The 16,013-nt window shown below is 31.7% G+C and overlaps 1 protein-coding gene across 3 annotated transcripts in view; it reads right to left on the bottom strand.

The window, feature by feature from the left end:
- The window catches only part of LOC129959983 (unconventional myosin-XVIIIa-like), a 106,987-nt gene that overhangs the window by 50,209 nt on the left and 40,765 nt on the right, over nt 1–16,013 (bottom strand). For 2 of the 3 annotated variants that reach the window (XM_056072947.1, XM_056072955.1), the window contains exon 21: nt 1,069–1,188. In XM_056072947.1, the coding sequence (XP_055928922.1) occupies nt 1,069–1,188 (120 nt within the window). Of the gene's footprint in view, nt 1–1,068; nt 3,274–3,342; nt 5,097–16,013 lie in introns of those variants that run through there. The other variant, XM_056072963.1, reaches the window with a different exon arrangement.

Raw genomic sequence — 16,013 nt, 5'->3', positions numbered from 1 at the left:
TTAACAAAATATATAGTAATGAACGAAAAGCTTTAATTGATATCAAAGCATGTTTATTGTGTGAAACTGACTTACAAAACTTATTTTGAAATTCTCTGAGGGGAGGAGAATTACATACCAGATTCAACGGATATGAGTTATAATAATATTCAATAAAACTTAAAAATGTTTTTCCTTTCTAAGCATCAATGGGCACATTATAAAATGTTTTATAAAATTTTAAGTGACTTTTCTGATAAACAAATATCAAAAATATAAAATAATAATAATAATATACAATTTTCATTCCTCTTTTTAAAGTTAAAAAGAAAAGTTATGTCATAAAAACATGGAAACAATGTATTTGCTATCATTCTTTAAATGCTTAAAGATTTAGCCATATAGTGCCCATCATTTTCACCATTTTTAAAAATAAATTTAGTTTCAGTCCTCCGCATACTTATACGGCAGAACATAAAATATTGTTCAACGAAACTGTTCACTTTCACTATCGTTACGTAGCAAAGGAAAGTTGATTTTCAGGACTTTCACAAGCTTATCACATCAAACAATTCTTCTTACCGATAAAATACTTTTGAAAAAGACAGCATTAAATCATTATCCATATACAACTCTCAAAATCTGTTTGACAGAATATTTGAGATCGAATTAAAATGAAGGAGAAGAATGATAGTAGTTGCCAATTAAAGAAATTTCAGATTTAATTAATAATTTAATTTTACTGAACTTCTATTTTTAAACAATATCTTCAATCAGCAATTTTAGATTACAAATACACACAAAAGCAACAACAAAACTTTTAGATTTTTTTTTTGTTTGTTTAATTTTGGAGAAGATTTCAGTTATATCATTTAAAGAAAAAAACAGAATGGTTGAATTTCTGAAAGCTGTCAACTAGGAACTTGATAATTTTTTCTCTTCTTTATTGACTGTAAAATAATTCAAAAACCGGAAGAAAAAAAAAACTCATGAAAATTAAGAAATTTTCTAAAATTTTCTCATTTATATCAATTATTTATAAAAATTCACAGATATTAGGAAATTTGAGAAAGAAAAAAAATCACTTACCTGAAGTTCATGAACTTCTTTCTCTAATCTCATTCTCTCGGCCGTTTCAGCTTCCAGCATTTCAGAAGCATGGGTAGCAGTGGATTGTTCTTCGCTCAGCTCGGACCACAGTTCGGACACCTGTGATGATGATGAAGAACAAGATTTAGACATCGTAGGTTCGACAAGGGGCAGTACACCCATACTACATACTTTAGACAGCATTTCAGTGTAAGAATAGCGTTGGGGCAGTGAGCTTTGAGATGGAGAACGTGGTATATATCGGGGTGAGTCACCAATATGTTTCAGGGACCCGAATCGAGATGGAGAGCGAATTGGTAGCAAAGGGGGCAAAGAATCTCTCTGGGCACGCCGACGCAAAGGGACTCGAGGAGGTTCTGGCTCTATTAGCTGAAATTTTTTGCTCCAATCATTAAGATCTACAACAGTTACCTTATTCTGAATATCCACACTTTTTTCTGTACTGAAAATCTTTGATGGCTCAGTAAAATTTTGCTTAGAAATATCCAATGAAGTGCTACTTTCAACGATTTTATCTCCCGATTTAGACATAAAAGTGTGTTCTGTAACTTTGCCTGCAACTGATGATGTCTCTGTCACTTTACCTTTAACAATGTTGGCTGGAGATTCAACACTTATGACATGGTTTGCACCTGCAGAGATAGGAGTCTTTGTTTCTACCTTTTCACTAAGATTTAAAGACGGTAATTCAGAATTCTGAGGAATTTTACTGGAATTCTTCTCGGGCAATTTTGGAGAAGAACTCATTGACTGCTGCAAGTTTTCGACAGTTTTCAAAGCATTATCAACAGACTGTGCAGCACTGGACACGGATGGAGTATTCAAAGGTTTGGGTGACATTATTACAGCAGATGACACTGGAGCATGATTAGCACTTGTTTCAATCACAACTTTCTTCCTGTTTTCATCCTTGCTAAATGAGTCGAGAGGGCTTTTAGTACGAAACACCACGTTCACTGTAGGTACAATTCCTGGTACAGTAGATGGGGTAATTTTTGTGACTTCAATTTTAGAAATTTCAGTTGCTTCTGTATTCCCATTAACAAACGTTTTGGTAGTTTCACTACTTTTTAATACTTTACTGTAATTACATTCAACCGATGTACTTGATTTCTGCGTCGTACTACTAGTCAGTTGCACAGCTTGAGATGTGACAAAGGATTGAGAAACAGCAGTTTTGCTTATAACAGATTCTTTGCTTGTCAAGCTGTTTTCAACATTTATTTCAGAAACATTTAATTTCCTTATATTCTTAGCATTGCTACTTTGAACAACTTCTTTGACGATCGAATTGTTTACACTTTTTATAGGAAGAATGATCTTCTCTTCAGAGGGATCTGAAGAAGGTTTATTGATGATGTTATAAGATCTCTTCACACCTGGGTCTTTAGTGACGTTTTGCATGACGTTATTTGAAGAGGCTGTCAGATTTGATGATTTACTGTCAGCCTCTTGATTGGTGGTTATAGTGAACAGCTTTGTACCATCTGAACTGCTTTTATCCTCTTTTTTTATTGGCATTTTGCCGTCAGTATTTGGCACTTTTTTATCTGGTAGCCTGGATGAAGCGTTGATTGAAGATTCCGTTTTAGCGTCTCCTTTCTTTCCCTCACTGACACCTTGCAAATTCACGACTTCATTATCAAGGTTAGAATTTTCCTTAGGAATAACTACTGCTGATTTAGGTTCCTTTGTTGAAGAACTCGACTCAGCTTTAACAGAACAACTTTCTAATTTTTGGTCCTTCAAGATTGGAACACTCTTTTCCAGTTTATTTTTAACTTCAGGAATAATTTGGGGATCCGTTTTTTCGTTTGCCGCAGTAACTGAACTATTAGTTTCCCTATCGCTTGATATTTTACTAATAGAAGAGCTTCCTTTATCGAGTATTTTACTTTTCTTTGGCAAAACAGGAGCAGATTTCTCGGACTGAAAATTCGAAAACATAGACTGTATTCTGGCGGCAATAACGTCAGAAGTCCTTCGTACAGTGCGGAAATCTTTGGGAGGAGATTTTGACACTCGACTTTCACTTTCTAATTTATCAGACTCTGAAGAAACCTTAATTTCAGAAGAGGCTTTAGTATTATTGGAAATTTTATCACTGGAAACTTTAGCTTCAGAAGCGACTTTAGCATCAGTGGACACTTTAGTCCCAGAAGAAGCTTTTGCATCAGTGGTCACCTTAGTCCCAGAAGCTGTTGCATCACTGGCCACCTGAGTCCCAGAAGAAGCTTTTGCATCACTGGACACTTTATTTCCAAAAGCAGTTTTTACATCAGTGGCCACCTTATTCCCAGAAGCAGCTTTTGCATCAGTAGGCACCTTAGTCCCAGAAAAGGCTTTTGTATCAGAAGAAATCTTAATATCCGAGGAAACTTTCACGTCGGAAGTTTTTGTCTCGGATGCAATTTTTGACTCAGAAGTTTTCTCGGTGTCTTTTCCAGATAATTGAGATTGAGACCAAATATTATGAATTTTAAATGACTTCTTTTCTTCTACTGGCTCCTTTTCCGATTTGACACTTTCCACGTCTCTTTTGATAGTCTGCTTATTTAAACCATAAACTTTAGGTTTAGTTATCACATTTTTTACATCTATAGAAGTATTTGTAACATTAGAACTGCCATCGTTAGTAACAGTAGAAATTTCGCTTTTATACTCTCTTTTTATTAATCCATATACTTTTTTCGTCTGTTTCAGGGCATCGGTAGAGGACGTATTTTTATTTTCAGACTCTCGATCGGAAAGTTTTTTGGTTTGACCAGATTGGGAAGTTTTATTAGAATTTAGTTCAGTAAGGCAAGTCAGGGGAAGACTCTTTTCGACTTTCACATCGCCTTTATTGGATGTTAATTCTTTATTATTTCGATTATCTAAACTGACGCTACTCTGTTTAGTTTCTGCTTTATCATCCAGGGATTTCATAAGACCATTGCCAGCAATTAATTCGCAAGATTCTGAATTTGAAGACTGTGGTGTCTTAGCTACATCAGAATTCTTAATGAAAGGAGTTTCTAATGATTTTCTATCACCGGATGGGACAGAAGAAATTTCCGTAATAGAACCATTTCCAACGCAAATAGAATTAGACTTCACAGTTCTAGGGGGAGGTGCATTGGTGTTTCGTGGTGTTCTTCGAAGCAGAGCTTGTCCAAATAATATCTGATTTTGAGGAATTTCCAAAGATTGCCTTCGTCGAGCCAAATCATCAGATTCAGGCTTTTCATTCGACGAACAAGACTTTAGATCTCCAGTCAAAGCTGAAAATCGTTTCTTTTCTGGCAAAGCGGGAGGTGAACTGTTGCTCTCATTGGAGGGACGAAATATTCCAGCGACAGCTACAGGTCGGACGAAGGTACCATTTGTCGTCGCGGACGTCACCTTGGCCTTGGATGGGTCTGACGGAGAGGCAGTACTACCTGGCATGACGGATATAATTTGGGCATAAGCCAAAGAAAACCTCTTTAGCGTAAAAATATGGAGACACTTACACCTGCCAGATGACGCCTACAACAAAGAGGGGACAGTGACTAAAAGCAGCACCGGAAGAGAAGTCCCGCGCTTCCGAGACAGGCACTTGACACCTGTGCATCTTCAATAACGCTCTTTCTAATTTCTACAGCAAAGACGGCGAGCGCATGGGATTTGCGAACAGTACGCTTTCGTTGTTTTCCACCAAATGAAGCAGGAGTAAGACACGCAAAAAGCAGGTGAAAATGCGGGATGCGGAAATCAGCAGCGCGAGCACGTTTTCCCGAAGCGAGCAGACGTGCTTGAGAAAAGGGGCAAATGGAAAGGACCCCGAAGATGCTGAGACACAGAGGATCCCCTTTGGATGCAGTCCAACACGACCCGTGCCGGCGCTCGACTATTTTGAGAGACGACGCTGCACACGCGGCGACGCATCACTGCGTTTTGGCGATCTCAGCGCGCAATCCAAATCCTGCGAGGTGCACGAAAAAAGCAAGCTTCGGCAGTACAGTGAATGGGAGGACTCAATGCGATGAATGCTCTGTAATGTCTTCTTGCAATTCTCCTAACTTAAGAAGTTCTTAATGCGCTTTCTAATAGAAGTATACAATTAAAAACCAGCATTATTTTCCCAGATAGGGCGATAAATAGGGTTACTGTAATAAAACGATCGCCACATGGAGTAGAAAAAGATAAGCGATTGTTTTGTGGCCTTTGCTCTCGAAACTTTTTCGCTTGTTTTGTTTTTGACTGAAAACATTTGTTTCTTCCTCTCTTTTCCCTCTTTCATTCCAAAGAATGCTTATCAGTCACTTCATCGGAAAAAAAAGCATCTAAGTGAATCGTTTCGAAGCTCCTAATTAAGTAAAAAGACTCCGCATGTTATTTACCTCAGCTGCCACTTTCAGCTAGATTTTTTTTTTTGTCGCTCTTGAATTTCTAAACGAAACGAGGCGTTAAAATCCAGATTCAAAAATGGAGAGAATTTGAAAAAGAGAGGGCTGTTCTCGAGCACGCCATGCCAGTTCCTTTTACGTCATTCAGAAGTTTTCGGTATTATGATGAATGTTTCCGTGTTACCCTTCAGAGTCTTCCTATGAAAATACGACTTGACTAAATAAACTGAGAATGCATGGCTCTTTTCAATAAATTCATTTCGTATACACCATTTCTTGACAGACACGGACAACAGCTGATTTTGATTGAAAACTAGTCTACACATGTACAATTCACATAATCATTTTTTTTTTTTTTTTTGCACTGTATTAACATCACATGGGAGTGAATTCCACTATATAGGACGGTCTAACGGTGAAATCAATCAAGTTATTCATAACAAAATCTTATATTTAACAGAATAATTTTAGATAATGAGACATTTAATTCAGTAATAAGTAAGGAGCAAGCTATTAATAATCACTGCAAATATGAGAAAATAAACGTTTATCACTTTTTCTTTTCAAATTTTCCAAAACTTGATCAATTATTTTCGCGAACTCATCGTAAACACATTTTCTTTCTCCCCAAACACGCACTTTTATAAGGAATGTAATGGTGTATCTATTATAGAGTTCCAACCGATGCAAAGTATCTATTCACATCAGAAATAATTTTAAATAGACATTTTTATTAAATTCATAAAAATTATAGTTAAAGATTTTATTTGTTATTAAAAATAAGACGGAGAAAACTACTCTGACTTCGCAGAATGTAAAAGAATTTCCATCCGAATTCTTTAATGCTTCAGTTTTTATTGTATTCTCTTTAAAACTATTTCCCGAACTTTCAATACAAATAAATATCACCCTCATAGCAGTAATAAAATAATATTCCAAATTAAATCAAGCGATAATTAAAAATTCTATTTATATCCATTTTAATTCTAATGAAGAATGCAATAGTCTCGTCATCAAGTAGAAATCAAACTTTAATTTTAATAATTTGAATCATAGCAACGAATTAAACTACAATAAAAATTAAAATAACATTATTGGCAATCAATAAATACAGCAATTTAAAAAAAAAGGAACAATAAAGTTATAGTAATTTTTCATTTGAAATAGCCATCATATGTATCTATTCAACTGCATGAAGTATGTTAAGAATTCCAGTTTAAAAGCTAAAATTAAATTCTAGACACACAAAAAAATTATCGAATCATTATCAGAATTCCATTTTAACTGAAAAAATTAAATTTTCTTAGAGTTTTAAATTCTGTGAGAGGCATATATTTTTGCTAATTTCGAATAATGTTAACATATATATATATATATATATATATATATATATATATATATATATATATATATATATATATATATATATATATATATATATATATATATATATATATATATATATATAAACATTAGATTATACATATATAAACATTAGATTTCAAAGAAACATTGAAGGCCATATAATTATGGCAGTTCGATCAAAAAATGGTTTCTTGCAGAGAAAATTTATTTATATTTTATAAGTTCAAATGCTCAAGAGTAACTGAAAATAATATCTGAAAAAGTTTATTGCGATTATATAACGTAAAAACTTTAACAACAAGTAAATTATCTATACTTATAATAAAGCTCAGTGTGTGTGTGTGTGTGTGTGTGTGTGTGTGTGTGTGTGTGTGTGTGTGTGTGTGTGTGTGTGTGTGTGTGTGTGTGTGTGTGTGTGTGTGTTGGCGCTCTACAGGCCAGACAATTCAACATACAGCTACCAAATTTGGCACGTGTTTACCTTGGAGGCCGGGAATGTGCACCTGGGGGTTATTTTTTCGAATTTTTAATTAGAATTTTATTTATTTAAAAATTAAGCGAAATTTTGGCGTGTTTCTGCTATAACTTCCGAAAATATTACCGCAAAAAACAGATTTTTACATGAAGTTAAAGATCAAAAATTTATCTTTTAAATGATACCAATGTTTTAACCTTAAAACTAAATTTATATTTTTAATGAATTTTTAAATAAATATTTTAACTATATTTTTCAACAATTTTTTCGTACAAAATAAAAATAAAATTTAAGCTGCACGAGCACGTTTCGCATTCATGGGAAAAAAATTAGCTTTTTCAAAGTGTTGCCATCACATTGATTAAAGCTCCAATTAAAAATAAATCTTTTTGGAAATGAAATCTGCAAAAATATAATTTTCGGCACGTGTCTGTAGGAAATAAAACAAATATGAAATATTATTTTTTCTAAAAAATAAATTCAAGAAAAATTATTTTATGATCTTTTACACTCTCTATATTATTAATCCAATAAATCAGTTTTATTTTAAGGCAAGTTTTGTTTAATATGAACAGGATATCCATTCAAATCAGAGCCACACAGCTAATTTGTAAACTTTTAGTAAGACACAGATCTGCTAAAATGGTCAAAATGGAAAATGATTATATTTTATGTAACTTGATTCAATAAATGCTGTAATAAATAACGAATTTTTTGATTTTACATAAAGCTTCTGCTGTGGAAATCACGATTAACAAAATGTTCTTGAAACACTAATATTTTAAATAAAAAGAGTTAATTTCCAATCAACAAAATCAATCACTTAAACTGACTGATTTATGAAAATTTGAACATCACTATTCAATAAAAAAGGATAATTTTAGATTTTCAATCGATCGTTTCAAAGAAAATACGCCAATCAGCGCGCAGGTTTCTCAAGATTAACTGGCCTAAGCTTATGAAAATGTTGAGTTTTTCTAAATTTTTCACATTCAAAACTTCATAAATAAGTCTTAGTTGATCGTGGAAAATAGAAACATTCATTCATTTAAAATTTGGTGTGTCCTGAATATTTCTCAGAATATTATACCTTACTGTATTAAATTTAGACTTCATAATTTTTGAAATATATTTATAGAACGGAACAAAATATTATTATTGATTTCATTTCAATCCTTTTGAAAGCAAAACTAAAAACTGAATTTTATGTTGAATCTGAGAAATTTTTGTTGAATTATTCTTTGAGATATCACATAAATTGTGAAAAATATTTTGTAGTTCACATAAGACTTAAATACCGAGCGATTCTGTTTGCAATACTCATATTCAATAATAATAATAAATAAATAAATAGCAATAAAGATGATAAATAAAATAAAACGCTTGGTTTTATTAAAAAATATCTTTATATTAATGGCAATTTCATCATTTCCACTTTAAATTAAAGTTGAAGTTTTACCGGAAATGACAACAAATTAGCAAAAAATATATAGTAAATTGAACGAAACGATCTAAACAACAGTATAAGTTTGGTATGACTATCAAAATTTGAAGATTAAAAATGTTTTGTTTGAGAATCTATTCAGAGACCAGTTGCTTAAAATATTTAATTGAAAATTGTAGCGAGCGGTAATACTGGCGAACCGGCTGGTCGCCAAAGGCGGCTAGTATAATAATATAGAAAACATCCAACAGCAGATTAAATTGATTTATTCAAAACTAGCCACTTTTGGCGACCAACCGGTTCGCCAATCTTAATGCTTGTTAAGATTTTCAATTAAATAATTTATGTAACTTCTCTTTTAATAGATTCTTCATAAAAATATTTTAAAGCTAAATATTATGAGAGTCATATAATTCACTTATAGCACTATAAAGGCCGCAAGCCAGAATGTACTATGTATCTCTCTAATTTTCTGCCAGCTCCCGTAAAATTTCAACTTTAAACTAAAACGGAAATGATTGAATTGAAATTCATATAAAAAACATTTTTTACAGAAACCAAGCATTTAAAAATTGAGTACTGAAAACAGAGGCGTTTCAAGGAGTCGTAGAAAAATTTTTATAATTTATAACAATATTTTATTTTGTTTCGTTCAATAATTATTAATGATTCATATCTATTAAAAAATTATGAAATCTAAATTTTATGCAAATTTTTGATCCCAATGAATCATATTCTGCGAAATATTCTTGACACATCAACTTTTAAATAAATAAATGAGTATTTCTATTTTCTGCTATCAAATCTGGTCGATTTGTGAAGTTTTGGATAGAAGAATCGACATTTGTTTAGAACAATCAACATTTTCATAATCTTAGGCCAATTAGTCTTGAGAAAGCCTGGGTGTTGATTGGGGTATCATCTTTGAGACGGTCGATGAAGTGGTCAAAAATCATCCGTTTTTATTGAATAATGACACTCAAATTTTCATAAATCAATCAGTTTTAATGACTGATTTAGATTTAAAACACAGATATCAATGAAAAGATAATTTTTTTGAACTTTAAGTTGATGTAAAAATTATTTGCGTGAAATAATAATTTCGGACATTATTTGAAAAATACCTAAATAGTCGCTTAATTTTTACTTAATTAAAAATTTAAAAAAAAATAGCTCCACTGTGCACATTTCCGACCTTCAAGGTATACACGTGCCAAATTTGGTGCGACTTGTAGAGAGCCAGCAAACACACTCACATTCTACTTTATTATAAGTATAGATATAGATAAGCATTCTGAAGGTAAAATTTTAATTTTATTAGCATCATTTTTCACCCTGGCTGGTGGTCTCGCCACCCCCGCTATCGTCGAAAATCTTTTATTTATAAAAACAGGTCAGTAAACAAAAATCCTTACTCGACAATATTTCCTTCCATCCAATATTCTTCACATAAACAAAAGAATGTAGTATTACAATTCAATATTCATGTTACATTTTTAAATAAATAATAAAACTGGACCAGCGATTATTCATCCAATGGGATTGCAGAGCTTCAGTACATCCCACAATTATTTCAAAAAAAAAAAAAATTATAGCATTCTTCGATTTTTTATAGGAACTTTCGATGCCTTTACACAAGCAAAAGTGAAACATTAACCAAGCACCATATGTAACTGCTATTTGGTTATGAAAACTTACGATTGCTCGCAAAATCTCAAATCGATGAGCGATTAGTATCTTTTCTCACAGCAACAGTTCGAATAGGCATTCAAAACTGTTTCGTGTGGATAGTGAAACGATAAAGTAATAAAGTAAAATGCCGTTCTTATTTTCTATTGGGACTGGAAAAATCGACAGTCCAATGTAAACAACAGAAAAAATTCAAAAATTAATTCCTTTGACTTTATTTTTCCAATAATTTCATTGCAATATTCACGTGCAGAAATATTTTCCAATTTCGTCGCACTTACTGAGCATGTTGCTACTAGCGATAGGCGAGGATCGAACTCGCAACCTTTGGGTTCGTAGCCGAGTAACAAGACCACTAGACAAAAGAAATTTCTCATGTCTCGTAGCTGTTATCTGGCTTATAAAGCGTCACCACATTACTCCCCCTTCAGTTCGTCGGAGGTGAGACGAACGATTTTTTGTCCTGTTTTTGCTGTTATTAGTGGTGATATATTGGCTGTTGCGCCTTATCCATTTTTTTTTTTTTATTGGCTGATTATTTATCAGCTTCATTTTTTTTATTTATTTATTGGCCGATTTTTTATCAGCTTATTGATTTTTATTTATTTCTGGTAGAGGGCGCCACAACAGTTGTATGAAGGTTGTGTATTTTCGTCATCGGGTCACCAATGTTGCTATTGGCGATAGGCGAGGATCGAACTCGCAACCTTTGGGTTCGTAGCCGAGTAACAAGACCACTAGACAAAAGAAATTTCTCATGTCTCGTAGCTGTTATCTGGCTTATAAAGCGTCACCACAAGCATTACTAAAACGAAGAAAAATTAACATCCAACACTCAATTTCATAACAATTTTGATTTAATAGAAGTAAATATGAATTCTATTTACCCTCTGTAGCTTTTAAGAATTATTTTCAAGTCAGTTTTGAAATTGATTACCCTTCATTGCAATGCTTATTAAATCATCTGTGAATTAACTCTCAAATAGCAACGATCGTTCTAGGGGGGAAAAGAAGAATACAACCATAATTGATCGCGGCGCCATTTGCTAAATAAAGGATTTAATTCACATTGCACTTTTACACGATCACGAAGAAATCGTGTAGAAATTCCGTGCTTGGATTAATACGAAAGTTATGCTTTAGAACGCACACACATCTAGTTAAGCAAAAAGTGATTACAGACAATATTTTTTTAAAAATTTTACCCCATTTTTTTTACGCAGCGTGAAGTATAACATTCCTATATCCAGAAAAAGTAGGAACAGAAAAAAAAATATGAAGCAAAGAGTGTATTGCCAGAATTTTAAAAAAGAAAATTTAGTCACTCAATGATTTCTCATAAAATGTTTTTGAAGTTATACAAATGTAATAGAGGCCAGTTTGAATTAATAGAGAAGAATTACGTGATAAAACTATAACTGTCACCTAAAAACATATTGTCCTTTCGTAAGATGTACAGTGGGTTACATAATAAAATTTGATGCGGCATAATTGACATGAGCACGAAATGACTGCATTCATAGGTTTATTAGAATGAACGCTATAAAATACGAGTTCTTCCCTTCTTATTGTCTCAAAATTTATTTAAATATCACTGTTTCATTTTAGTGACAACAAATCATTTCTTTTCATTCTAAATGGTTTGGAACTCCAAATAAACAAAAGCATAAAAATGACCATCAAAGCACTAAGGGTTGTTATTTCCGCAATAGATGGGAAACGCTGATTGGTTGCTCAGTAACTCGTTGAAAACATTTATACGTGAGGATTATTTCGCGGATATAAAACGGATCAAGTGTGAAGAATCATAAGGTCAGAGATATGAAAGCAAGTCTTCTGGTACATATCAGCAAGTCGGATATTCTCGGCAGGGCATAAAAGAACTCATTATTTAAAACTATCTTCTTATTGTCCGATAGTTTAAGATCATTTGGATATTTGACAATCTTTCATTCAAACGAAATTTTTAATTAACATAAAATGTAAAACAAAATACCCTATTTATAACTGTAACGAGTAACACGCTCTATCAGTCAGACAATTTGTTTTTAACTCTTTTACATCATACACTGCCACAAACACTTTTTGCAACATAGTCAATTTTGTATAGATAAAGATTAAACATGCATATTTTAGTTGAAATTATTTTATTTAAATTTAACAACGAGTTTAATAATCAGTCGGATGAAAGTGTCTTTTGATCATGATATATTTTCTCAAAATAAATAAAACTGAAGACAACTATCTCATTTTTCTTTTCCATGCCGATTTTTGCGCGATACTGCGATTTTACGACAGCAATTGTCGGAAACTCAACTTCATAAATAAGTAAGCAATGAGATTAAAATTCTCAGAATGTTGGCATTTTGGGATGGATATTCATCTTTAACCAACATCCTACATTAAATTAATGGATAATGAAAGCATATTTTTTATGCACTCAATTGCTTTTATAAAAGAGGAATTACAACGGGTCATTGTTAAAAATTAATACTTAGAGTTCTGTCTCCCTTCCCTTCCCCTCACTCATGCACAATGGTAGCATTTTTGTGCGCTGAAGAGCATACGGATACCTCAAAATTAGATGCTGCAACTAGAGTAGCAGACAGTTATCATCATATCTATTTATATCCAAACACAAAGCGGAGCTGTAAACAGCTTCGCACGATTTAGACATAATATCATGACTTAAGAAATTGAATTAAAAATGTAAATGAATTTAAAAAGATTGCATAACATTCTGAGGCGTCCCTATGAGGAAATCGGGACTATTCTGTGAAGCTTAAGGTATGCGACTACGTTCGGGATGGATTTTTTAAAAAACGTAAGAAAATAGTTATTTTTTTAAATATTTGCATAAAAAAGATTTAAAATCATCTATGAAATCAAAATATACCAATTAATTGCCAAAATTGTTTTTAAAAATTTGAAAAAAGTGCATTAAAAAGAAATATAAAGCAAACATTTTCTAGTTTAGAGGATTATGAAATGATTTGTTTAAAATTTTGGATAGTTTAAAGAGTATATTATCTAGTTCCCGAACTAAAAAATAAACTATATTTCTATCCATTCTTTAAATACTGACGTTCGACTGATGAGTAACACGAAATTTTCGAATCTTTTCACATTTTGAAGCATTAAAGCAATTATATTTATAAATGATTACTTATTCTTTAGTTCAGGAACTGCAGAACATATTGAGAAATTATTATAACAAATTTGAACAAAAAATATGCATTACATATTTATTTCAGATGTTATTCGTAAGAAAATTCTATCAGAGATTAGAATTTGAGAAAACTGCACCTAAAGATGTAAAACAGCACTAAGATATATGCACATAAAATTCATTGTAAAGAATAGACTTAGGAACAAAATTCTGACGGCTTTATAAAAAAACTGTTCAAACATTAAAAATTTTAAATAAAAAAAATTTCGACATTTCGCAAAAAAAAAAAAAAAAAAAAAAAAACGTTTATTTAATGTGGTCATCTACCTTCAAAATTCAAATTTCCATTTTTTATTAAAAAAAATGGATGCACAAATTTTTTTCTACCAGTTTTTTATTAGTTTAACACAGAATGCACATTTATTTAGTTCGAAAAAGGTTAAAGTGAGGCCTATTTTAGTTTTCATTAGATTAACATCGCATATTTCTGCTACAAGAAGGCTACTGCAGACGAATAACATAATTTTGATCCGCGATCGGAAGGCGACATGATCCTCCAAATTTCCACACCACGCCATTAGAAAGACCGGATTTACGATCATCCAGTCTCAAAAATGACATTCTGCCATGAGGCGATCTTAGCACTCTTTACACTTTCAGATAAGTAAAATAAACAGATTTGACACAAAATTTCCTGCATAAATGAATGAAATTCTTAGATTGCAATTTAATTCTAGTTCTTAATCAGTCCTTGCTGTAAAATAATTACAGGTGAGATTTTATTTTTGAATTCAGAAAAAGCTTATTTATTGTGTACTTTTATTTTGGTTACAATAATTCATTTCAAAGCGTTCATTTTCCTCTCTAAACTTCTCTACTATCTCCACCATCCACCTACTTTAATTATAATTACGACTACCACAGAAGATAAATCCCTGTTCTATAAAGCGGCGAAGGAGAAAAAATATCGTTACGAATAAAAAGAATAGAAAATACATTTAAAAGCCAACGATAATATTCATTTTTAATTTACTATCTGCATAAAAATGTAGTCCTAAAGCTCGCGAAATTTTATATCATTTTTATGTAATGAAGATGTTTTAGACGACGAAATGACAATCTCAAGGACAAATGTTTCGAAATAAGAGCAAGTTTCGTATCTTAACGCATGCGACAATTACGTCAATTCCAAGTTTCGAGAAGCACTTCTACTACTACTTTCAGCACAAAGTGCTGTTTGTTCCATCATAAGATGCCTCCAAAAACGGTCAGTAATAAATCACTTAAGATTCAATCACAAAAACAGAGATTTATTTGTCAGCTTAACGTCGTATAAGGCAAGTTCTTAATTGTCAACTATGTCCAATAATTTACATAGATGACTGCGATTTTATAAACAAGCGTGTTTCGCACATCTGCACCGAATTCTCTTGTTTATTCAGGCATGATGTGAGTCATGACGCGAGTCCAGAAATAAGGAGAACCGATTTTAATTAAATTTCAATATACGAAGAAAAATTCTTTGACACATTTATTACTTGGCCAAAAATATTTTATTAACATTGATTTTTGTTATTTTTAATTTCAACATGACACACAGACACGGATAAATTCATTGTATATGTTGAAGAAAGTTTTCAATGATGTATGTGAAACTGTTACTTCGTCGTAATTTTTTTCAAAACATACAGTTACACCAAGAAAGCGTACTGGGTATTCTATTGAAAGTTTAGACATTCATTCGTTTCCAAATTAAATTATTTTCTTCTTTATTTAATAAAAAAAAATTGAAAGAATGTTGATAAAACATACGTACTTCATCTAGAAATGTAATTTCATGAAATGTTTCATTAAAAATACATGAAAGTATCGTCCAATATCTTCCGAAAAAGAATCCAATAATTTCAGTTTTCTCTCAGCTTGCAACTATATATAGTATTTGAATATTATATATATTAGAATTTACGTTTGTCAGTTTCTTTCATAACAAATTACTAAAATTCTATAAATTACTTTCAAAAATTGGAGCAGATTTGATTCGAATCATTACTCCGAAAAAAAAAAGATGTATGTAATGTTCTAGGCCTTTTTATTTGTATTTTTCTTTAATAAAAGCGCATCTAATTATCTAACTCTGCACACGCACATACAAAATGTATTCAGTATCATTGATAAACCGATAGAGAAGACAATGAATATTGTTAAAAAAATTATAAAACATGAAATATTTTTTTTAATTATTAAAATCAAAGAAGAAACTTTTACGGTAACAAAATAGGTATCACTGAAAAAGTATTATTATTTTTTGAATTTTAAATTGGTCTAAAAATGAATTATGTACAATTATATCATCAGAAATTATCAAGAAAATACGTTAAAATTTTAATTGATTTTCAATTAAAAAAAACAAAT

The sequence above is a fragment of the Argiope bruennichi genome, chromosome 2 (assembly GCF_947563725.1).
Source record: "Argiope bruennichi chromosome 2, qqArgBrue1.1, whole genome shotgun sequence".
Classification (NCBI taxonomy): domain Eukaryota; kingdom Metazoa; phylum Arthropoda; class Arachnida; order Araneae; family Araneidae; genus Argiope; species Argiope bruennichi.
The sequence above is the reverse complement of the archived record's forward strand: the minus strand, read 5'-3'. Positions and strand labels throughout refer to the sequence as shown.